This window comes from Pempheris klunzingeri, chromosome 4 (genome assembly GCF_042242105.1).
Source record: "Pempheris klunzingeri isolate RE-2024b chromosome 4, fPemKlu1.hap1, whole genome shotgun sequence".
Classification (NCBI taxonomy): Eukaryota; Metazoa; Chordata; class Actinopteri; order Acropomatiformes; family Pempheridae; genus Pempheris; species Pempheris klunzingeri.
Window position 1 is genome coordinate 8818343 of NC_092015.1, and position 24656 is coordinate 8842998.

At 39.6% G+C, this 24656-nt stretch overlaps 1 protein-coding gene across 1 annotated transcript in view; it reads left to right on the top strand.

The window, feature by feature from the left end:
- The window catches only part of pitpnm3 (PITPNM family member 3), a 77618-nt gene that overhangs the window by 13487 nt on the left and 39475 nt on the right, over positions 1–24656 (top strand). The window contains exons 2-3 of the mRNA XM_070829202.1: positions 2902–2997; positions 17369–17476. Coding sequence (XP_070685303.1) covers positions 2902–2997; positions 17369–17476 — 204 coding nt within the window. The remainder of the gene's footprint in view (positions 1–2901; positions 2998–17368; positions 17477–24656) is intronic.

Here is a 24656-nt window from a genome sequence, read left to right on the forward strand (position 1 = left end):
TTCCTAAGCTTGATTTTATGTGTAATACTTAATAAGGATAATTTTAGTACTGTTAACATAATTCAGAAATTGTAGGTAACCCAATTAATGATTTTGAGTTAAGAGTAGTCAAGTTAACTGCCATGACGCAACATTTATGACCTACTTGGAAATTTTAAACGCAATCGTTTTCCTGACTTTTTTTTAAAGTCAACTTATTAACATTTACAGTGAATGTGTAGGTTAGTTAGCACCTCTGTCCTGATTGTTTGGATTTGGAGAGGTCAGCACTACAGTCAACTTGTTATCTGAGTGCAAAATTCAGAGTGAACCACTCTAGATATTAGATGTACAAACAACAAAGCATAAATGGAGCCTCTGTCTCACGTGTAGTGTGGTGTAATGTGTATCCGCAGCCAAACAGGATTAGAAGGAAATAACTGTTTTACATTTTTCCTTGTAGTTCTAGATAAGGTTACAAATGAAAAGCCTGTTTTTGTTTACCACTGTCTGAAATCTAGGGACCAATCTTTTGAAAAGTGGTTTGCAATAAATGAATTACTGTGTGGGTATATGCATCCTGGTTAAGTTTAAGGATTTCACATTTGTTTTTTTGTTTTTTCTATTTTCTTAAAGTGGGGAGAGTGGGGAGTGTTTCCCTGAAAATAGTAATTATCCTGACGTTTTGTGCAGTAATTGCATATTTCTGTGTGAACAGAGACTTAAATAACTGTGTGTATGTGTTAAGCTTCCCCGCTGGCAGTTTAGTAGACACAAATTAGTTCTCAGGGATGGTATAGAAGTGATGGCTGTGTATGTTGCAGGAGAGATGCAGCAGTGCTGCTGCTGGTCTGTATGTTGATGCATAATCATTGCTCACTCAAGGACTTAACAAATCCTCGCCTGAGCCGCCTCACTCATCTTCCAGTGCAGGCCAAGATGACAGGGTTAAAGACTCTGTAGCTTTGCTGATGGCCAATGTTGCCGTTAAGCCAAAGGTTGAAGAGAGAGCTTAAGCTTATCCCTAACTTGGTAGGAATGTTGACTATTTATGTCCAGGAAGTAAAAGTTGAACCACATTGGATCGGACCATATTGTATATAACAATATACTTAAAGTATCAAAAGTAAAGGTATATTATACAGAATAGGCTATTTCAGAATATTACATTATTGAATTCTGCATTTATTATTCATTGTCATTATGTTATTATGCATTACTGTGTAATATTTTGTTTTTATAAACTGAATCTGCAAAGTAACTAATAACCAATTTGTCAAAATAAATGCAGGAGAGTGAAAAGCACAGTATTTGCCTCCAAAGTGTAGTGGAGTAGAAGAGCAACGTAACAATAAATGTAAATAATCAAATAAAGTAGTGTGAAATTGTATAAGGATTCAAGGAACTTCAAGGACAGTGCTTCAGTAAATGTACTTCATTGCAAGAGGCTTTTTACTGAATAATTAATAATAATAATAATTAATTATCTCTGTCAGGTGTAAGCCTGGAGGAGCTCATGTGTTTGGTCATGTGTGCATGTATCAGTCTGTCCACAGCTAATCTCTCTACACTCTACTGGACTGATCAGCCTAGTATTGTTTGTGCATGTTTATGCCTGTATGCTGAACAACCTCTCCTTCAGAATTCTTGATTAAACTATATTATTGACTTTTTTGTACTGCCACTGACCGCTGACTCCTCTTTCGTCCTAACCAGATGGTAGGGGGCACAAGTCCTCAAGAACTACTTCAATTTCAGACCACAGAGCAAAAGACATTTCCAGCATTCAGTCGGGCTAAAACCTCAAATCCTATAAACGCCCCTGGGGCAGACATACACAGAATGCATGGAGGAGGGAGGGTTCTATCAAATGAAGAAATATTTCAGCAAAACACACATTTATATCAATACTAACAGGCTACAAGTTGACCAAGCGAGGACACGTCATGTGTTTCATTGCATCATAAACGTTTTGGCACACAATTTGCCATTTGGTGCTTGGTGTGATCCCATAGCCAAGTTTTACATGCCTATTCTCCATCCTGGAAGAGACTAAAATGATAACATGGTTGGTATGTACGGAAAAATGCTGCAAAATGCTGCATAACCAGCTGCAGTGGAAAGCATTTTCACTACTGTTCTGTACTTTACCTTCACACAGAAAATGGACATTTTCTCTTATTCTTAATTGCAACATTGTTGGGGAGAAACATCAAAACATTTCAAGAAAAACCTCTTGGGACGTGTTTCTTAGCGACACCATTGTGATACGTAGACGAGTTCAGGACTGAAACTTAAGGACTGATCTGGAGTTGGCGGCATAATGTATGAATCATAACCTTGACATCGCTCAGCAGAACTGCGCTTGAAAAAAACCCCCGATTTATTTATTTTTTTAATTACAGTCTCATTATTTCATTGAGGTTAATAATACCAACTTTAGCAGAGTAGGTTTTGTGTTTTGACAGTTTTACCCGACTGTGTTACAGCCACTTTCTGTTTCATTGATTGTCAAGAAATCGTTTGCTGTGTAGTTTGCAATGGTTTTATATGTGGGTACTTGAGAGTGAACATTGTCAACAAATGGAAAGTGCTCTAAATCCCTTTTCATCCCTGCTGTTGTATCATAAGGTCATAAAAAACACTGCTTGGCTTCCTTGCTGAGACACTTGTGTGCAATGACACCGCTCAAAGGAAAGTCCATTTGGGTCTTTTCACCTGCTGTGATACTCGAAAGGCCATCTATCACCACCTGGGGCATTCACCCTCTGCTTTTCACTCTGATTTTGGCTGCCAACTGAAAAGGGAAAAAGAAAAAAATACATTTACACTTGAGTTCTGTGATTAATGGCACAATCCTGCATGTCATTCCTCCCGTCTAAAAGTAGATTTTCTGACTTATCTTCTCTTCCTGACCCACAGGATCATCACGAAAGCACAGCGCCACTCATTGGTGTCTGCAGAATATCGCACAAGAATCGGTTGACAGCTCTGATGAGGAGTTCTTTGATGCCAGAGGTTAGTGTTACATTTTATTTCTCCATTTTATCCTGTTTTCACCATGTAATTATTCTGCCACTCCAGCGGTAATAGTCTCAAAACGGTTCTCACCTTCTGTACAACATTTTAAACAGAGATTTTTTATGAAGTGTGCATGCTTGTGACTCCGAAAGGCCTTTTCAACGACAGGAACATGATGAAATGGAACATGTAGTCGTGGGTTCTGGTTTTGCTTCAAACTTAAATTTCAACACTGCTCAGGAGGTGTTACTAAATACAAGTTCCAGATGCTTTCAGAGGCCGCCAGCACTGCCACAGATTGTGATTGGTCACACAGACTACAACAAACACACCAGTAATTGCTGTTTTACTACTGCATCTGTATCGACCAGGACAACCATTAGAAAAACATGAAAAAGAACAGTTGTTGGACAAACCGACATGTCCAGGTTCTCAATGGTATTTGGGGAGAGGAGGCCAGAAAGATCTGACTAAAAAATAAAGATATTGTGCAGAAATATAGGTGCTACACACAACCACAACAGTAGGACCACATTTGAAAAATTAAACAAAACAAAGGATCACAGTATGAGCTGCTGAGCAAAAAAAATTCTAGAGGTTTGATGCGCTTTGACTAACTAGCTTTTGTTGTCTTTCTCATTCATGTGAATGACAAAGTGTGTCCAAACTTTTGACTGGTACTGCATACCTCACATTTTAAAATGTAACGCTGCAACTAACAATTACAATGTTATTGGTTCATCAGCTGTTTATCTAGATCAATCATTTGGTCTATAAAATGTCAGAAAACAGTAATAAATCCCCATTACAGTTTCCTAAAGCATCTTATTCAGTTAACTCTAGTCTAAAGCAAAGTAAAGCAGTGAATTTCTGCAATTGAGAACCTGAAACTGGGGCATATTTTGCAAGAAATGCAAGAAATGCAAATGTTTCAGCTCTGATAAAAGTGAGAGAAAAAAAACTCGTACAAAAGCTTCATACAGCTCTTAAATGTTCAGGTTACGGGTTGTTAAGTTCCTGCAGTGGAGGGCTGCTAGTCTGGGCAAATATAGGATCATTATGAATGAATCACAAGATCCAGAGGGTTTTTCTGGCCTGGCCTGTACTGTTCTGGTGTATAAGTTAATGTCCATCCGTATCTGTGACTGAATTGTGTGACATCGAACTTTAGCATAGAGTCCGATTGCAGAACAAACCTGGGAGAAAGGATGTACTGTATGAACTAATGGATCATACATCCATTTTTTCTAGTTCTCAGTTGTTTTAAACTGATTTCACTGTCCATTTTACTCTTGTAAATGTATTCAAGATGACCAGAAATATACATTTGAGAACATGTTTCACTGCTGGGCTTTTCACAGTCCCAGAGGGAGTCCATCAGCAAATGTAAGAAGAATACTTATCTCACCAATTATCCACTCCAAGTACTTATCCCCTAAGAGACTGATGGTAGAGACTGTAATCAATTATGTGGTGTTATTATAACATGTTCTTATTTTACACTCATTCAATAGCTAGGGGTGTGTTGAGAGTTTCTGGTGTCCAACAGTCCTTTATAGCACGTACAAACATGCTGAAAATGAGGCTTGGTGGGTACCAGATTAGATGCTATCTGGAACTGGCTTTTGCATGGAGGGAATTTTGTGCCGTGGCATGAAGTCACATGCTTTGTTTATGGAAATATGATAAATGTTCTTCATTTTCCTCAGTGACTCAGTCTCACTTTTGTTTCACTCTTATTTTCCCCTCACTCCTCCTACTTCAATCTATCATCCGCATCCCTCCCTCCCTAAATTTTGATTTCCCTTAATTCTCTTTCTCTTGCATATTCTGTTTGCCAAAAAAAGCATGTTCACGCCACACACTCAAAGCATGAAATATTTACTCTTATCACAGCTGTCACAAAGCGGAGCTGTTCATTCCCTCAAATGCATTTTGCGTGGCTGTGGAACAGTGCCAACGCTGAGGAATCACCAGGGGATAAGATATCATGTGCATGTGTAGTACGTGAGCAGATGCACTCCTCACACTATCTTCAGAACGGGATTCCACATTCAGCTATGAAATATCTTAACCGAGTGTCAGTGGGCAGAGGAAGAGAGATGTCCCTTAGCTCTCTTAATTAAATTCTGCAGTGTGGTGAGAGACTGCAAAAGCAAACAAAAGCACAGAAATGATCAGATGTTACTTGTATGTGTGATTGTATTTTTATGTTATTTGGTTCAAAAATTAAAATACTAGTTTGACAATTTGGAAATATGCTTCTTCACTCTCGAGCTGAGAGTTAGACGAGACAGTTGAAACAACTGATGTTTGTATGGATGTTGTACAAATATGAAGCCACAGCAAGCAGCTGGCTGGCTTAGCTTAGTTTAGCTTAGCACAAAGACTGGAGAGAGGGAATAGCCCAAGTAAAGGTAAAAAAAGCGAATTCACATTTTATATTTAATTTGTTTAATCCGCTCACAACTAACTTGTGTTGTGGTTTTACAAAAGTCACATTGTGCCTGTTGACTCCTGGAAGTCACTAATAGACACAAAATAGTCCGAACATAAGCCACATAAAACCACAAATAGTGTACACCACTGTGGTTTATGTCTGACGTGTTACTTGTGAGCTTTAGAGATGCTGGTAGGTGGATTTTGTTACCTTCACACAGAGGCGGGCTGGCTGTTTTCCACTGTTTCCTGTCTTTTGCTAAGCAAAGCTAAAAGGCTGCTGGCTAAAGTTAATGGATAGTCATGAGAGTGGTATTAATAGACCAGACTGGGAATGTGTCATGAATCTCCAAGGCTGCGCCCCCCTTTGGAGGAAAAGAGTAACAGAATGGGAGAAACCACTGAGAGTTGTTTGTGATTAAAGTCTTTCACACTGTGATATTGTGTGCATCAAGCACATAATATACATGAATATTCACAGTTATGGTAAATAGCTAAACAATGCTGGTGGCAGTTACTATTTATAGATTGCTAGTTGGACAGGAAGGTTGCTGGAGTATTGTCATGCAGTTTAGTAGCATGAGCCTGTTGTCCCCAATTAAGTCTCAGCCTGGCCTAGCTCACACAGCTGGCTATTGACATTGTTGGTTGGTTATTTATAGAAAACACTTGGTGAACCTGATGATTCAATCAAATATGTATAAATGTCCGGATCAGCAATCTGGTCGCTGTGTTGGGTCATTGATCCATTTGGATGGGGCAGGCTGAAGGCTGAAGACCCAAACTAATTATCAGACATGCCTGTAAAACAATGCTTTGGTTACCTGTCAGACTACACTGACATGTACAGAACCTGAGGATTTCTATCCCCCTATAAGGGGCGCAGCCATTGTCATTGAGTGATGTCTGCTGAATTGACATTTGACGATGTTCACATTGAAACATCTCAGTCAAGTCAGGTGCAGTAACATTTGATTCACTATGTAATGGTGTAACTGTACCACTTAGTTTTACCCTTATAACCTTCGATAATAACATTTTTCATTCGATGTTGTGTTGGTAAGTTTATTTCTTTGTACCTTCGGACATGGTCAGGCTAGCTGTTTGCTCCTGTCTCGTTTTTGAGGGGGGTTTTATCGTGAACTGAGAACTATGAAGTTTGAATGAACTAATCAAAAGTGTACTGCACTGCACTTGGTTTGCTGCAGCCACAATCAATGTGATGTTATTATATTTCAGTTATGAATTTGGCAGCTTCCACATCCATCTGTCATGAGATGCAAATTATGCCACCCTTATACACAGCAGGGGACCTGAGAACAAAAACTGAGTGGTATCTTCACCTCGAGCATCTGGACTCGAGGTGAAGATACCACTCAGTTTTTGTTCTCATCTGTCATTTCAGACATGTTTTTACCCATCTCTAATTAATTATTATTTGCTGGCTTGTTCTATGGGAGACCAAGCACATCTCATTGATGCACAATATTTGAAGTGCTTTCTGGCAGGCCAAACTTTTTGAGGTCCTCACTTGTGAAGAATCTTGTATCATCCTTTCAAGTAGCATGAAAGCATGGCTGGGCCAATCAACAAAGAGGCATCATTACAGAAGGGCTGACAGCGAGGGATGAAATACAGCAACGCTAGTTTAATTTCGTAAAAAGATAAACCAATAAAAGTGAGGAGGAGGTCCTTGAAAGGTGTTTTTCCTTGCAGTTGCTATAAGACTCTACTGTCTGAGCTCAAGGGGAAAGTGGAGCTCAGTCCTTCAGAAAAGGCAACAGAGTAAGTTATTCCAAATATAAACATATGCTCAGTATGAAGGATGCCTCCCTTAAAAGGGAAACAAGAACAAGGTCATAAACGGGTGGTTGAAATTATGGTCCTGCAAGACTGTGACTCTCCATCTTAGCTGCATATAACCTCTCTGGTCTCTGGTATTTCTATTAGGCCCACTAGATATATGTCTTCTTTAGCCCAAAACAATTTCAGCTTTTTATGGATAAACAGAGAAGTGAAAGAATAAGATTGAAGAGTGATTGAGAGGGTATATGTCATATTTTAGACCTACCACTCAAACCATCACAATAAGCTTGGGGGAGTTTTATTAATGTAGCTATGATGGATGTCTTCATCCACACTGTGTAACCCAGTGGACCCAGAAAAACCATGAAAATGTATGAAGACTGTCAGGAATTTGCTCGGTTTTGATGCTAAAACGATGAGCCCTGACTGTTATTCTTACTGTGTGTTTTGTACTGTTTGTGTCGTGCTGTATAACATGTGGTGAAATGTAATATCTTGTCAGGTGCCTCTTGAAAACGAAATTATGCATCTCAAGGGGCTCCTCCTGCACACAATACATTTGGGATTTGTTTAGAAATGGCTATATCCTGATGCTCTTCATGCCACTTTTTAGAGATGCTTCAATGTACTCGGCCAGAGGCAGTGTACAGCTGCTTCAAGCTGATCAAAGGCTTCGCTGTTGAAGACCAAATCTTTGTTTTCGCAAGATGAAAATGCATCCACATGTGCAGGCAGAAATTTTTATTCCTGTTTCCATGAAATAGGATTTGAAATGAAAACAATGACCATATGGTTTAAGAGAGCACTCTCATCCTTAATGGTGCAGTGTAGGACTTGGATGTTGTTCCACATTTGTAGGAGAATATAGCTGCACAATGATCCCAAACATGTAGCTAAAGACACCAAGAAGTTCTTTTATGGCCACAGAAATGTTATTTCCTGACTGGCCAAGTTATCTGACCTCAAACCAACTGATTGTGTGTTTCAGTTCTTTATGATTTGTCTTAAAGTGAAAAAGACCTAAAACAAGCAAGAAGTGAAAATGGGTGCAATGCAAGTCTGACAGAGCTTTATTATGAAAGATGCCAAGTGTCTCCTGGTGTCTTTGGGTCAGGGACGTTAAGCCTTTTCGACTTCAATTCATTGATTGTGAAGGATTTGCAACTAAATATCCGATTCCATACCTTTATTTAAGAATATGTTATTTTGTTTAGCTACAAACTGGATGATCAAGCTGTGCCAGCTATAAAATTAGTTAATTTCAAGTGTTTCAACACTATTAGGGATAACATTCCTGACTTTAAGTATTTACTTCTCAAATGTTAAATTTAACTAAGAAGCTGCAAAAAAAGAATAAAAGTCAAAGTTTTTTGGGCAGTTCTTCCTTAATCCAAATTGAGGATGCTGTATGCTGTACAGGCTGTAAAACCCTTTGAGGCCAATTTGTAATTCACAATTCTTGTACAAATAAACTTCATTTGCATCATAAAGAAAAGAACATGGGAAAAGAATACAAATCTGAGCAAACATTAAATACCATGTTCCCATACCTGATGCTAACTACAGACTAACTACAAGAAAGTATTTACAGAATATCAATGAATATAAAAATATATATGTAAAATATCAACAATGTAATTCTTACTCTTTCTTACTCTAAAACAGGGAAGCAGATATGAAATCCGACATCCGTGTGTTTGTTGTTTCTTATGAGAACTGAGACTGAGGTTTAGTCTCTGTCAGTTGATGTTGTTGTGTGTGACACGGCGTGGAGGCAGCACAGCTGTTGGCTGGATGGTTTGACGCTGTCATCTCTGTTGATCAACTCCTCTGACATCCGCACAGCTGCCCCTGGCAAAGCCCCCACACATCTGCACACACACACACACACACTCATTAAAACACACGCTCACGATCAGTTTGTCACATCCTCACAGCCCCCTTGAGCTGGCCTGCAGTGATGATGAAAACAGAAGTGTATCACAGACCGCTGTCAGAGCAGAGAGTCTCAGATAGATATAGAGTGGCACGATGACCCGTCCACCTCCACAGTCACCTCCACTGTCGAGTGTAAAACATTCATTTTCCACCAGGTAAAGGTCCAGTTTATCAACAATCCAGACACAAAAGCTCTCAAATGCCTCTGTTCAAATGTAAGAGAGATAAGACATTTGAAGCTCACATTTAAAGAAGGACAGGAAAATGCAAAGCGCTCCTGTTAGGAAAAGATTAACATTTCTATTCTTGTGATTCATTCAGAAAATGCACTTTTCTACTATTGGGTTATTTGAGGCTTTGTGCTCAGTGATCAAACCAAGAACATAAACGTGGTGGATCATAACTTTTACTTTGAACAAACCAAAGGAATGAAGGCATTTAATCCGGTAACTGCAAAGGGTGTCACGCATTTATTTTCTTTGATGTTGTTACTCCACAAAAAATACCTTTTACTGAATAACAGTCAGTTTTGTTATTTGTGAGGTATGAAGGCAATATTTAGATTTCTGTAGTCTTCTGTGTTTACTGTTTGAAAATGTAATGAATGAAAGCTTCATAAAATCATGTTGATAATAGATAACAGATAACAGAATACATTCATGTTTGAGTTTGTCAAGAGTGAAAACTAGATTTTTCTTTCTCTATTCCATTACGTTCTGTGCTGTGACATCTCATTAACATACACTGTGTTCCAAATTATTATGCCAGTAGGATTTCAGTTAAATAAACTTTAGTTTTTTTGTTTTTCAATGAAACATTTTGCTTGTGTTGTTTCTCCTGTCTGTTTAATTCACTGACATCAATTTCAGACAGGCTTGATAATTTATTTGGCAGGTGAGCCTAATTAAAGGGAAACTACTTAAGGAGGTTGTTCCACATTATTACGCAAGTCACAGGTTTTATGCAATATGGGGAGAAAGAAAGATCTTTCTGCAGATGAAAAGAGTGAAATATTGCAATGCCTTGCAAAAGGTATGAAAACACTGGAAATTTCACGAAAACTTAAGAAAGATCATCGTACTGTGAGAAGATATGTGTGTGACTCAGCGCAGACGGGTTCGTTCAGATAAAGGTGTATTGAGGAAGATTTCTGTCAAGCAAATACATCGTAAGGAGAAACGTTTGCAATGGGCTCGGAAATACATGAAGACCAATTTTCAAACAGTTTTATTCACTGATGAATGCCGTGCTACACTGGATGGTCCAGATGGATGGAGTTCTGGGTGGCTGGTGGATGGCCACCATGTCCCAACAAGGCTGTTGGGACATGGTGGCTGGTGGTTGGTCAGCAAGGAGGTGGTGGAGTGATGTTTTGGGCTGGAATAATGGGGAGTGAGCTGGTAGGCCCCTTCAGGGTGCCCGAAGGTGTCAAAATGACCTCTGCAAAATATGTGGAGTTCTTAACGGATCATTTCCTGCCATGGCATAAAAAGAAGAACTGTGCCTTCTGGAGTAAAGTCATTTTCATGCAAGACAATGCACCATCCCATGCTGCAAAAAATACCACTGAGTCCTTGGCTGCTATGGGCATAAAGGGAGAGAAAATCATGGTGTGGCCACCATCATCCCCTGACCTCAACCCTATTGAGAACCTGTGGAGCACCCTTAAAAGGAAGATCTATGAGGGTGGGCGGCAGTATCCCTCAAAACAGCAGCTCTGGGAGGCAATTCTGGCATGAAAATAGAAAATACAACAGATTTCCATTTTCAATTCTTTATAACCTATTGAATGCTTTGAAACTCTGTTGTGCATAATAATTTGGAACACTGTATTTTGAGTTATTTAAAAGAAAATACAGTTGTCATCATCTGAAGTTTTGTTTAATAAAATCCTGATTATAATCTAATTGTTGAGGTATTAAAAATTCGTACCGACTGTCATTTGTATTGACTATTTAGGAAAAACGAATAAAAACAGCATATGCGTAATAATTTGGAACACAGTGTATTTATATTACACATGCATGTTATGTGTCATGGATCTTTAAATAAAGTGTTTCAGCTCTTTTGTGGCTGCTCCTGCCTCCAGTTAGCAGCAGCATTGTGTATTTTCACAGGATTGCTCTCACTTCCTCCTTTTACTCCATCTGAAGTATCTGAAGAACTCTAGTGGCCTTCCTTGCCTGTAGCAATAAATACAACAGTCATACCGCTCTTCTACCCCACATACTACTGCCATCTCCCGCCACTTCCATTTTACACCCTCCGCCAGCATCACTCAATCTCCGTTTACCTCTCACACATGTGAAACTGCACAGGTTTGTGCAAAAGGGTGAAAAGTCTCATTTTTCATCGGGACCCAGCTTGCCTTCAGGCTGCTCAAGCGAATGCCAGCTTGATTGTCACATTGTTTATTGATGTGAGCTGTAGACAAATTTGCAGTGTGTTAATCCAGATTTGTTACTTGATGACATGAATTTGAATAATGAGGGGAATTGACAGATTGAGTCTGAAAGGAAATTCATGGTGTTGGCTGCTCCCACAGTTTAATGCTATAATAAATTGCCACAGGAGTTAAACCGCGTTTGTATGCAAGTAGGACATCTATTTATTATAAGGCTGCTGGCTTATTATGTTGCTGTATTCCATGCTGCACTATTTGTGGATAGAAATTAAGGTGACTGTGGTGTGCCAGATTGAAAACCTAGTCTCTTTTTGACAAGTTAACAAATCTTAAATTTATATGCACACCATGACGCAGTAAATTGAATTTTACCACATGCACCCTAAAGGAATAATTTGACATTTTGTGAAAAAATACTTACTCACTTTCTAGTCTACCAACAAACTTACAGATTTAAATCAGTGACTTTTGGAGGTGTGAGATAGATTTTGTTACCTTTAAATGGAGCCAATCTTGCTGTTTCTCCCTCATTCCAGTGTTTATACTAAGCTAGCCATCTCCTGGCTCTAACTTCAATATGAAGGAACACAAATGAGAGTGGTATCAATTTTCTCATCTAACTCTTTGCAAGAAAGCCAGAGGAACGTGTTCATTATGATTTTACTTGCCTATCCACTTCCATTTTAATTTCCTTTTTTGTTAATTTTCAGTATGAACAGTATGTTGTATGTGTGGAAGATTACAGCATTTATCTCTCCAACACAAAAGAAAAAAAAAAAAGCCATATAACGGATGTGGAAGCAGCAGATTAGAGGATATAGTGAAGATTCCTTTACAGCCTGTCCTTCCACTCATCCCTATGTGCCTACAAAACAGGAATGGTTAAAATGTGAGCTTACTGATGTTGATCCTCACAAAGACAGAAGTGCAGGAGCACACAGAGATACTTACACACATCTCATCCCCCCTTAATTGTGTTTGGCTTAGCTGTTTTTACAATGTGCTCATCAGTGTCTGTAAAATTATCCCCTCTCACCTGTCTTCACTCACTATAACCTCACATCTTTATGACATGTTGGTCTGAAGAAGAGTAAATGAAAGATAAATTCTCTCTTGTTTCATATCATTTTTTGTTCCCTTTCTCATGGATAGTTCATTCTCAGTCAGTGATTTATTCAGCCTTCCTGCGCGCTTCTTTCTGGAACGATGATTTGTTTTCCTGGTTGTCTGTTGTACATTTTCAACAAATTATTATGAAGCATTATGAGGAAATGCAGAGTTAATGTTGTGGAGCAGTAGACCTTGGACCCAAAAATAGCTGATTACGTTTTGGCGGAGATCCAGATCTTAGATTTGCTAGACAAATATTACTTTTTAAACAGCAAGATTCATGCTGCTGTCAAATTCTGTTAGTAAAGTCCAAACTCCAGGTCCTCTAAGGCTAAACAGGATATTTATCCCCAATTTAGTGCTTTGCTAGTACAGAAAATTACCTCTTGCTTGTTTTAAACATCTGCTGCAGTTGATTTGAACCATGTACCACTGAAACCCAGACATTCATCAGTCCAAACTAGTGCTGCACAGACTTGTAATGACACGACACACAGAATATACAGTAAGCTTATTCATGGGGACTTAAGGGGATAGATTAAGAAAGAAGATAAGACAAAGACACTTCAAGTGTGTAAAATCAATATAAAAAATAATAATGAACATTCAAGTTTTATTAACAATACAAAGTAAACATCATACATATGTGAAATTATATAGGCCATGAATACATACATAAAATGAGCTATGAAACATATTTCCATAAAGTGCTGTAGTTTGCAGAAGCTCAATATAAAATATAATCAAATATTCTTCTGTAACTCAGCAGTAACTGGGTTACAGAACAGCCTCTGGGTAATTAGTGTGGTGTCAAGTATGACAAAGCTCTAGGGCAGAAATACAATGCATAATTTTCCAGTGACAAAATGAAAAGCATGTATAGATGAAACAATATTATTAAATTCAAACAAGACTTGTGAACTACTGTAAAAAAAAGAAAAAAAGTCCTGTTTTAGTGTTTATCCAGAATACGATAGGATGACTGTGTGTTTAGAGCCAGTGCTGGGCTGGTGTTAATGTCACCATCTAGGTTTAGTGTGTTCACATACTAACAGCTGCCAGTTAGCGCCAAATGGGAATGTTGTGTAGTTCTGCAGTTTCCTGGTTATAAATTGAAATACTTTTGTGTTATGTCCCACTTTGGTTTCCAGATCATATTGTCTAATTCACACATTCTTCGTTTTCTGATTTTTTTGTTGCTCACCTTTCCCCTTCCTAGAGACTTGACTTCCTCCTTTTGTGTTTTCCCGCTGCTTCTGATTGCCCCCCCCCCCAATTAGTTCCACCTGTGTCTCGTCACCTGCCTGCCCTAGTGTATCTAGTCTGTGTCTTCCCAGCCATCAGTGCCAGTACCAAGCGTTCCAGCAGTTTTCCTACAGCATTGTGTTCCTGGTTTTTGATCCCTGCTTGTGTCCTGACCTTGTTTCTGCCTGTCCCCGACTGCTTACCTGTGTACCGACCTTGTGCACTGACTTTTTTACCCAACTGTGTGTGTGCTGAGTTGTGTATGTGAGTCCTAGTGCCTGAGGTTCCTGCAGTTACATTTTGATATGATGGTGGCACTAGATAAAAAGTCAGAGTAACACGAAAGTTATTGGAATTTGAGGGGAACAAAACACCAAATGTCAAGGCAGTCCATCCAGAAGTAGATGAGACATTTCACTCAGAAATAGAGATGTTAACTTCATGGTAGCTCCAGTAAGAAAGAAAAGTCAGTAAGTAAGAAGTAAAAGCCAATCCATCACATAGATACTGAGATAGACAAGTGGAAACCTTTGCCTACTGGATGAAAAGTGGGGGGGGGGATCACCAAAGTCAGTACGATTCATTGTCTGAGATCCATGAATGTATGTGCCACATTTTAAGGCAAACCATCCAGTAGTTGTTGAGATATTTCAGTCTGGACCAAAGACTGTAGATTTAGCCATGTTAGCAGCAGGGTTCATTATCTATTTATGATTCTACGTGCATTTTTGCCATGGGATGTATGCATTAAGCATTAGTATAAATACTGTTTAAGAATTAAAGCACGACTGCATGTCTTTGATGCCTTTTTTCCCCTCATTTTTATATCCGTTTATGGATTTATTGTCTGCTTGCGAGCTACACTTGTGGTGTTTCAATGCCATCCATCTTCGGTAGCCTACTTACCTGACAGACTCATTCTGTTATTGCCATTTTATAGGATAGTCCACTAAGCATTCTCATTTTCAAAGTGTGTCATTGGGAGTTCAAAGGGTCTGAAAATGAAGACAGAAGTAGTGTTTTGGTAATTCCACTGCTGCAACTACTGCACAATGAGTAGATCAAGAAATTGAGACTTTCTAAAAAAAGAATTGGAGTGGTACAGGTCAACTGAGGCCGTTTCCTCATCGTTTAACAATCACGGCATCTGTTCCTCTGTCTTCCACTCTGACACTTACTCACTGTGAGCCGACAGGTTGAAGGATGTTTCTAAATCTCTTGCTCTCCCTCGAGGCTGCTGGCTTCAGGCACATCTCACAATTCTATTTCTTTTTTCGCCCGTTGTTCAAATCAGATTTCGCTCCTCTCTCATATTCCAAACACAGGAGATGCAGCAGTTTTATTCTCTTGATTATTTCATTCGTTTGTGCTGCTCCTGATTTGTGTGGATTGCAAGTTTTTAGTGTAGGTTGTTTTTTCATTCAGCTCAAACCCACTTTGCTTCTCAGAGGAGCTTCTGTTTTGGCTGCGAGCAACTCTGCTCAGCTGTCCCTCCAGGAGATGATTCAGTAACCTTCGTTTTCAGGGTTTGTTGTAAAGCCTGCTTTGCATTCCCCTCCCATCCAAACACAGGCTTTCTCACATCCTACAACGCTTTGTTCAGATCCAATATGCATCTCTCTGTGAGTCTTTCTCACTCCTCTCCATTTTCTTTGTGCTTGCCTGTCTATATTTGAATCTGCAAGTGTCTGTGTTTTGTCCCTGCGTCATTACATTCAGCTCAGAGCTGTGTGACCAGAGGGGAGAGAGGGCACTAAAGGGGGATCGAGTCAGAGCAGATAGCGAAAGACAAACTGTGACCAGTAGACTGGCCGCTGTGTGATCCAAATGGACAGGCTTTGCAGAACCATGTCAGAGTGTCTCAGAGCTGCCAAGCAGGATTGTGTGAGAGAGGAGAGAAGTCTGTCAGGTAGAGAGTTTTCTTCTTCATGACTTATCCTGTCTTAGACGGTCTTGGATGACAATCTGTGACGAGTCGACAACTGTTTTGGTTGTGCTGAACCACATGACGCAGCCGGCTTATCTTTTTGGTTGACTGCAGATATTCTCCACTACAACAGAGGGTGTCATTTACTATGTCAATGTGGTGCTTTGCTTTTCTATCTGTTTGACCTCTGCTCAGGCTTAATGTAGGTGGAGCTCTGCTGGGAATTACACCAAATTATCACCAAACTCTATGTAATAATAATGGCTTTACTCCATTTGACTTGTTTAGATGCATCGGAGGGGCAGGAAAGCATACATCAAGAAAACTAACCATAAAGATTTCAGCAGGTCTCAACATTTTGAGACATTTTACAGTATGTATGTACATTTTTCAAACTCGTATCCTGACCCATTAGAAACACACTTTCTTTAACAACTTTCCAAGCTACTGTATCTAAGCAACAGTCAGACACCCCAGATGCATCACTGACATCTCCAGAAACTCCAGAAAGCCCTACTCAAGATGCCCAACAATACATCACCCAAACATGAACATGAAACATCTATCTATCTATCGACGTTATGGAGCAATGCTTTCATGAGCAGATTTGTTTGTGTCTGATGCTCTGCTATCACATGCATGAGGACACATCCTCCTGCTGATGATGCTCAATCATGGTCAATACATTTGCATATCAATGTGCCCACCAAAAGGCAGGGAAGAGGAAGTTGATGTAACCATAAACATTTTGAGCTTTCATAGGTTTCATGGCTACACTTACTCAGTTTTTGCAAGAAACAGTGCATGTAAACATAACAGTGTTTGTTTACAAGGAAGCTCCACAGGGTACCTTTTAAATGGAACACAGACAGCACATGCTGCAGCATGTATAACTTTGAATCATTATCAGCTAATAATCAGACAGCAGCCTGTAGTGTGGCTGAAGGGCTGGTAATGCTTCTCGAGGAGGATGGTGTCTCAGTAAAAACAGATATCTGGTAGGCCAGCTTCATAAACATGTATTTAATGTACATAAACATCACTCAGGCCAGATTTAGATTTTTATCTTGCTTGCGAGTGTTGGCAAAGGCTGCACAATTGTGACTCTATTTATGTTCAGCCACAGCGAGCCACGTGAAGGATATGTGTTTACCACATTGCTGTCTATTAGGTTGGCAGAAGCAGCAGTTTGGTCAGCCAAACTTAAATGGACTGGAAACCACGCCCTGTTGGTACAAAGCACGACTGTGTTGATCTGGTGTTAGGGTGCACTCTCTGATAAACTGTCTGCCCTATCAGGAGGCACAAAACCAACGTGAGAGTGCACCTGAGAAGAAGTCTTATTTAACAATAAGTCAAAATACTGCGTAGGTGAACCAAATGCTGTGAGTTTTCATGTTATTCATTTGGGATTTTGCCTTTGCTGCATTGTCTTACTTCTCTTTGTGTGTGCACGTGTGTGTGTGTCTGTGTGTGTGTGTGTCTGTGTGATCCAGCAGATGTTATGGAGGGGAAGAGTGCCATTCTGCTGGGCATGAGTCAGTGGAACTCAAATGACCTGGTGGAGCAGATTGAAACTCTTGGACACATGGAGGACCAGCCGCATGGTATACACACACACACACACACACACACACACACACACACACACACACACACAGACAGACAGACGCAAAAGACCAATGAGGTGTGCATCTGGTTTGCTCACACATCCATAATGACCTGCAATGAGTGTAACTGAATGGTCACAACGGTGGCTCTAGTGCAGATGGATGGTAGCTTCTATTTAAAGTTGCACTCTGTAGCTTTTGACCACTAGGGAGCTAAAACACTACACTGGTTTCATATTATTGAGGCACAGTGACTGACTGTTTCACACTATGCTGAGTCATTGGACACCGTGTTAATATCAGAGGTGTTACTACAGGCTTAAGGCTTCCACATGACAAACTGGGAAAATGACATCCCAAGCAGTTCAGGCAATAATCTAAAGTTAAAGATTGGATGCTCCTTGCTTGCAAAGGGTTGTTCTTGATGCTGAAATGAACAGGAGTAAATGGAAGCACATACTGTTGTGAGCAGAAGATAAACATAAGGGTGGCTGAGATCTAATATGCAGATATCTGATGAGTTTCCTGCTCAGTGCTCCTCCTCTGTGTTCAGTGACGCCTGTGGAAGAGCACCAAGCTGAAAACACTCTGCTCTTTCTGCACCAGCGAGTATTTATGTGCATCTAAAGCATCACTTAAAATGAAATTCACTATTTGCAAGCAAAGAGGTTCAAATCTTTTTTCACATCTGTTTAAAATTACCTTCAAAACAAAACCTGAGAAGACTACAAATGGGTTGAGCACAGATTCGTGTAGATGCCCAGTTTCCTTTTGCTCTTTCAACTTGTCCAATCAATCCCTCAAATGGAAATGAGTTAATGAGGCACAGAAGAAGTAAATATGGAACATATTCTTCCATGCTTAATGAACAGAAGTTCCTCAGATTTTAGAGATATCCCCTCTTCCCTCCTTTTCTGTTTAGTGTTATGTCTCTGTGCTCTGGACCAACATTGCTGCTGTTCTTTTGCCTCAGCCTCATATTGAAAGGTATCCAGATTTCTAGATTTCCTTTCTCGATCATTTCTTGCGAGCTTCTCACATAATTTAGTAAATCAAATATTGTTTACATCTGTTTTGTTTGTGTGCTGTTGGTAGAATCGTCATTCATTGGAAGTAGACTAGAATATAAGTATTTGTGAATCAAAGAGTACTGGCACGAGGAATATCACATTTCAGTAGGTTTTCATATTAGTTCTCAACACGGACTTTAAATCAAGCAATTCTAATGAATTCATCCTGTGAGAAAATTATTGGATTAGTTTCATTTTGTCAGAGTCTCTGGTGTGATTATCCAACCACAGTAAATGAATAACATATCGCTCAGAGATTTGAAAAGTTCAGTTTGTGCCTTCAAAAATCCTAAATCAGCGCTGGGATTCATGCAAATCACTGGCTTTTAATAGAATAGCTGAATTCCAACAGCGGGGCTTTTCCACGAAAGAGTAAATTGTCATAAATGATTTATAGCCTTTTTTTCACTTTCCATTATAGTTTTAAAGCTACGTTGGAAGATTGAGTGTGTATATGTGTAGTTTCTCCTTGTTTTGCCAAAAATAAAATGTAACCTATTTCACAGAACAACAGGGGGTAAAACTAGTGGGGCTTTAAATTGAATGGCAGCAAAGAAACAATCAGTTAAACCATATGGAACAATATCAGTGACAATAACAGGGTTTCAACAGCTCCTGCACTGATAGCACGGCAATTGTTTTTGGTAATGTTTAGTGATAAATGGACCGGCTCTCGTCGTAAAGGTCAGCTCTGAGGTTTGACAAACTGGAGAGGATGCTTTTAATCACTGCGGTTCAGTGGCAGTGTAGTCTGGTCTTGCAGAGATGAAAGAAACCGCTCCTGCAGGGATCCTGTATTAAGTCATGTGATGGTAACTGAAGTAGTGGGTACACTGTGAATATTCTACACACCCCACTAACAGACCACTCACCAAACCTGTGAAGTGCTCCACTGCAGCAGAAATACAAGTCAGAGTTATTGTAGTACTTCAGAATTTTGTTCACAGCAGGAAGGAAATAACTGTTTGTCCTGAACAACGTATGAAGCATGGCCCCATTTGTTAAAGGTTAGTTTGTATTTTAAGCTTCAGTCTTTTTCTTTTTGTCAAAATCAACAACGATTCTTCATCTTGAACACACTACTCGCATGTCATGTGTCCATCAAAAGGGTTTCTATAATCGGCCTCAGCAGCAGTAGTCTGAGTGTTTGTATCACAAAAGTGTGTCCCTGGTTTGGGTCAATGTTTCATGGTTTAGGTAGCTTGGAGAGCGTAGAGGGAGAAGAAGTCGTCAAAAATTCAAACCATGAGAGTTGGGGTTTCCACAATTCTCATCATTTATTACTCACATTCACATCAACCTTAACAAGCTCGGTTGAATGGCTACTGTATTATCATACATGAACCAAACGGAGGCCACACATACCCCAAACGTTGCATGGGAGTTGAGAGGCAATGGGAAAAAGCAATATACTTCCATTCACAACTGGTGCACCCTCCACCTCACTCAAGAAAAACGAGGCACTGAATGATGATGTTGTACAACTTCCACGCTTAATACATTTAATTTTTGAACTTTCAAACTTTTTGAACCTAATAAGAACGCTGGAGTCACACTAAGAGCGTATCCCTTGGTGCCCAGCTTGGAGAAGAGGAATAATGGCACATTATGTTATAATATACATATACTGTATATTATAGCTGTAAAATACAATTAGGTAATACGTATAAATGGCATTTGAGTAGAGTATTAGCATAAGCTTAGGTAAATCCACACATATTTTTTATGGAAAAATTATGTTTTTGTGTTGTTGGACTGAATACATGTGAGGAAGGAAGAGGGGCTTGTGCCCGAAACGATGCATGATGGCAATAAATGCTCATGATTTAGTGTGACTCTATTTTCCTTCTTCCTGTTCTGTTTTGACTCATCAAATTTGCATATTTCAGTAAAATTTAATAGCTACTTATGTATTTAATGATTCATTTAATATTTAATTTTTAGGCTGTATTAACAATGGATCACGGCACCAAGCAGAAGCCACACAAATTTAACAAACGCTACTGGAGCAGATATTTTTCTGAGGGGTTATTCAGATCAAAAACAGAGCTATGAGGAGTGAGCACTGGATTTAAAGGCACACATACTGTATATTAAAAAGCACACAGCAAGCTGACTAAAGAGAGCTGCTGATTGGATGAGACAGGAGGGCTATGTGGTTGACAGCTTCCTGCTGTCACTGTCGTCAGTTTCTGTAAATCTCTTGGCTCCTGCATCACAAGCTAGATTACAAAATATGAGGACGTTCCATTTCTCCGTAAATGACAGGGTGTTGGAGCTGGTCTGCACATCAGTGGTGCTTGAGAAGTTAAGTATACTCAGTGCCCATTGAAAAGAATAACCCTGCTACAGGCTCCTGGGGATGTGTTACCGTGTGATGTATATGGTATCAGTAGGTGTCCTGTAGCTGACATTTTACTATAGTGGAGGACACTAAACTGAGACATTATTATGCAGCCATACAGTGTCTATCCTTAAAACTGTATGTGCTCCCAGTATCTGCACACTGACACCCACTGAGGCCGTCTAGCTTTATCTTATATAATGAATGAAAACGTCATGAGTATGCTGGCCAATCTTCTTGATGAAATAGAAAGGGCATCAAAGATTAGGTGTTCTTACTGTGATATAATCAGTGCGAAGCTGCATCTCATACAGCAGATGCTTTCCATTTTAATCACACCACACGGCTGAAACAGCAAAGTATGTGTGCATGAGCTGAGAATTTTACTGTCTAAGTAATGGCGATTACATTCTCCCTCTCTCCCTCTCGCTGTCTCTCATCCTTAAGTTGCAACCAAGTCAAACTTACCCAAAATAGAAACAGTCCCCAATGTGGTGCAGCATACTAATGTGCATATGCCTGCTGAGGTTTCTTTGTTTACATCCTGCACATGAGGGAGCGCAGGAATATAAAAGACTTAAAATTTAGCTGGACAAAACTGGTCGGAGCAACAAAATAAGATCTCAAAGCCACACCAACAGTAGCTGCTGCAACACAGTGGCTAAAGTCATATGGAAATCCGATCATGGACAGGAAGATATCTTGTAATAATAATGTATAAATAATGTTGAAATAATCATGTTGCACTGTGAACCAGCGTGCTCAAAGCATTTGACCAGCAAATTGCATGGTTTTAGTTTATCACAGATATATCAGTACCTCAATATCAGTGAATATAAAATATTTGTCTTTTAGCGACTAAATGCACCTCTATGTTCATCAATTAATAACTAACTTTGTCTAGTATTAGTTAAAAGATGCCATAAAGCTCCACACAGGTGAGGGGTGCTGCTAAGTTGGGTGCTAACTATTTTGGGTTTGCCACTACGAGTGCCCCCTGTCATGAACAAGTGGTTATGTGATCCATTGTGAATGGAAAATATTGATTCTAGACGTTTTAAGCTCTCACATATGTTGGCATTTACCTTTTAAAAATCCAGTAGCAGTTGGACTTTAATGAATACTCTGGAGTCTGTGCCCTCTATGTTGCCTGTGAAAAATGTTAAATGAGTCGCTGATAACCACGGCAACTATAGCTACCCATTCGCTCACGATTTATTGTTAGTGGTTCATAACAAAATGTGACGATTGGACCAGATTGTGGGTTAGTGCAACTCAGAACAGTGGCTGGTTTTCATGCCATTAAATCTGTGACAATCCGGAGACCTTTAAGCTGCAGCTGGAATACTCTCGGTCAGATCCTGTGTGGCAGCTGAACGGTGACACCCACTACTCTTTGATCCTTATATATTTGTTGGTTCCTCGAGCGCTTCTCTGGGTTTATAACCTGGCTCTCGTTGCTTTCCATTACTCCTTCATTCTGAAATCTTCTTTGTTCTCCTCGGCACCTCTGGCCATCAGTTTCTCCCTAACCTCTCTGCTCCTTCACTCCCTTTCCATCGCATCACCTCATCATGTTCTCATATTTTCCCCCCATCTCTATCTTCCTACATTCATTACTCCACAAGCCACAGGCGACTGTAAACACTTTCCCTCCCAATAGCGGCGACATTGATGGAAACCTCAGTGACAGAGAGGAATGCCTGGAGCACAACTGCCTCTTATTTTCCACCGTGCTCTTCCTCTTCCTCTTCGTCTGTGCCCAGTGTTGCCTTGTGATCAGCAACTGCTCCTTCGTCTTCCAGGCTCCCATCTGTTCACTATGCAAACACTCTTATCAGTATATTGATGCTGTTCTCTTTTCATTACCATCTTTTTTCCACTTCATTCACCGAATGATGCCGTATAATGTAGTCAAACCTGAAATAGCTGCGTTACATAACTGATTATGGACTATGTGATAAGCTAAAAAAGCTACTGACACTGACTTGGCTGTTTGCTTTGTGTGTGTGCTGCCATGCTGGGATAACATTAACTGAAACGGCTACGTCAATGGCAGCAGACAGTTTGGAGGGGATGACTAAGTAATACGCCCTGTCAAACAACCCAATACAGACTTGTTTTTTTAGTTTTTTTTTAGCAACATAATATTTAGTGGGATTATAATTCCATACAAAGTGACCTGTGGAGAAATATATTATACTGAATGAGAAAGAGGATGGTTTTCCATTTTCTATGGAGCACCACAGCTCTCTGTTCTGCATGCACCCTGTAGCTCTATTCAGAAAACACATGCAGAGAGCGAGTGACACAAAACATAAATTTAAGGTCTGAGACTCATCTGTATTCTGCCCACTGCCTACCCCTGGTCAGGTTATTCTTAACACACAATGCTTGCATAGGCACAATCACCGTGTCACTTTAATACCCATTAAAGTAATGTTTTTTTTTTTTTTCTCCTTTTTGGCTCTCTCATGAAAACGAAACTGCTTAGAGAGGCTTAAAAGCTGCTAAGACAAAAGCAATTTCTCTGCTGAATTATAGGAAAAGATGGCGACAAGAAAGAGGGAGAGGTGAGATAATGGTAACAAGTAACTGACCATAAACAGTCCCCTCTCTGTGTCGGGAGCATCATTCTGCCTCATCTCTCATTTTTACAGCCCTTTGGCTATCATTGTGCCTTTGTTGCTAGACACTCTTTCTCCCATGTGTCTGTATTTCTGTTGATCTGGCTGTATCTAATTATATGTGTGTGCCTGTATCTCTTATTATTGCATATGTATTTATATATATATACATATATATATGTTAGTGTTACAACACACTGAGAACAGCTAATCACACCCAAACAACAGTGTTGCCGCCTGTAGCTTCAGAGGAGGGAGGAGGGAGGAGAAGGAGGAGGAGGAGGGATGGGGGAGGCGACTTTATGAAATAAAAAGGAGCAAACCCGTGCAGCACGCCACGCCTCTCAGCTTCACATAGATTTCTCCTGCTGATGGATAACATTCTCCTCGGCCCTTCAGAAATGTCGATTTAGTGTATTGAGTTTATGTGCTGCAGAAATGGCATTCAGTGACCGTGGTGACTGTCAGTGTGGAATGGGTCAATGCCACTTACATGTCAACTTGAACTTATTACATTTGATTACTTAGTATCATGTCATGTGCTGCATTTACTTAATTTCTATAATTAAATCTGTTTGTTCATATCATAATTTTACCGCTGTTACTTGTGTCCATCTGTATAAGACACCTGTTGAATATCTGTCCCTCCTCTGATGCTTCACCTGAGATTTTGCCCCCTTTTTTCACAGTAAAGGTTTTTTTTCCTTATACAAATCAATAGGATATAGGAGGGCATATGTTTTGCAGAGTTTAAAGCCCTCTTAGTCAATTGTGAGACCTTGGGCTGTTTGAGGTATTGATTTGACTTTTCCTTTTCCAAAAGCGAGTATTTACCAACGCCAACACAAATCTAATAGTCTTTTTCTCTTTAATGTCTACAAAGCTCTGACTATGCCTTTCATATTCATTTTACTTAAGTTAGTTATATAAATACATAATGCAAGATTGAACCAAGTACTTCAATTCTGTCGGTAAAGAAACACATTTAACAAGACCAAGACTTTCAGTGCTGCTGCTCCTTTTTGTTACATTTAGTAATCACACATATTGGAGGTAATTATCTGAGCTCACTTTTTAGATATTTTACAGGTAAATGTATTTACTTGCTTGTACATATACTGTATGTGCATATAATA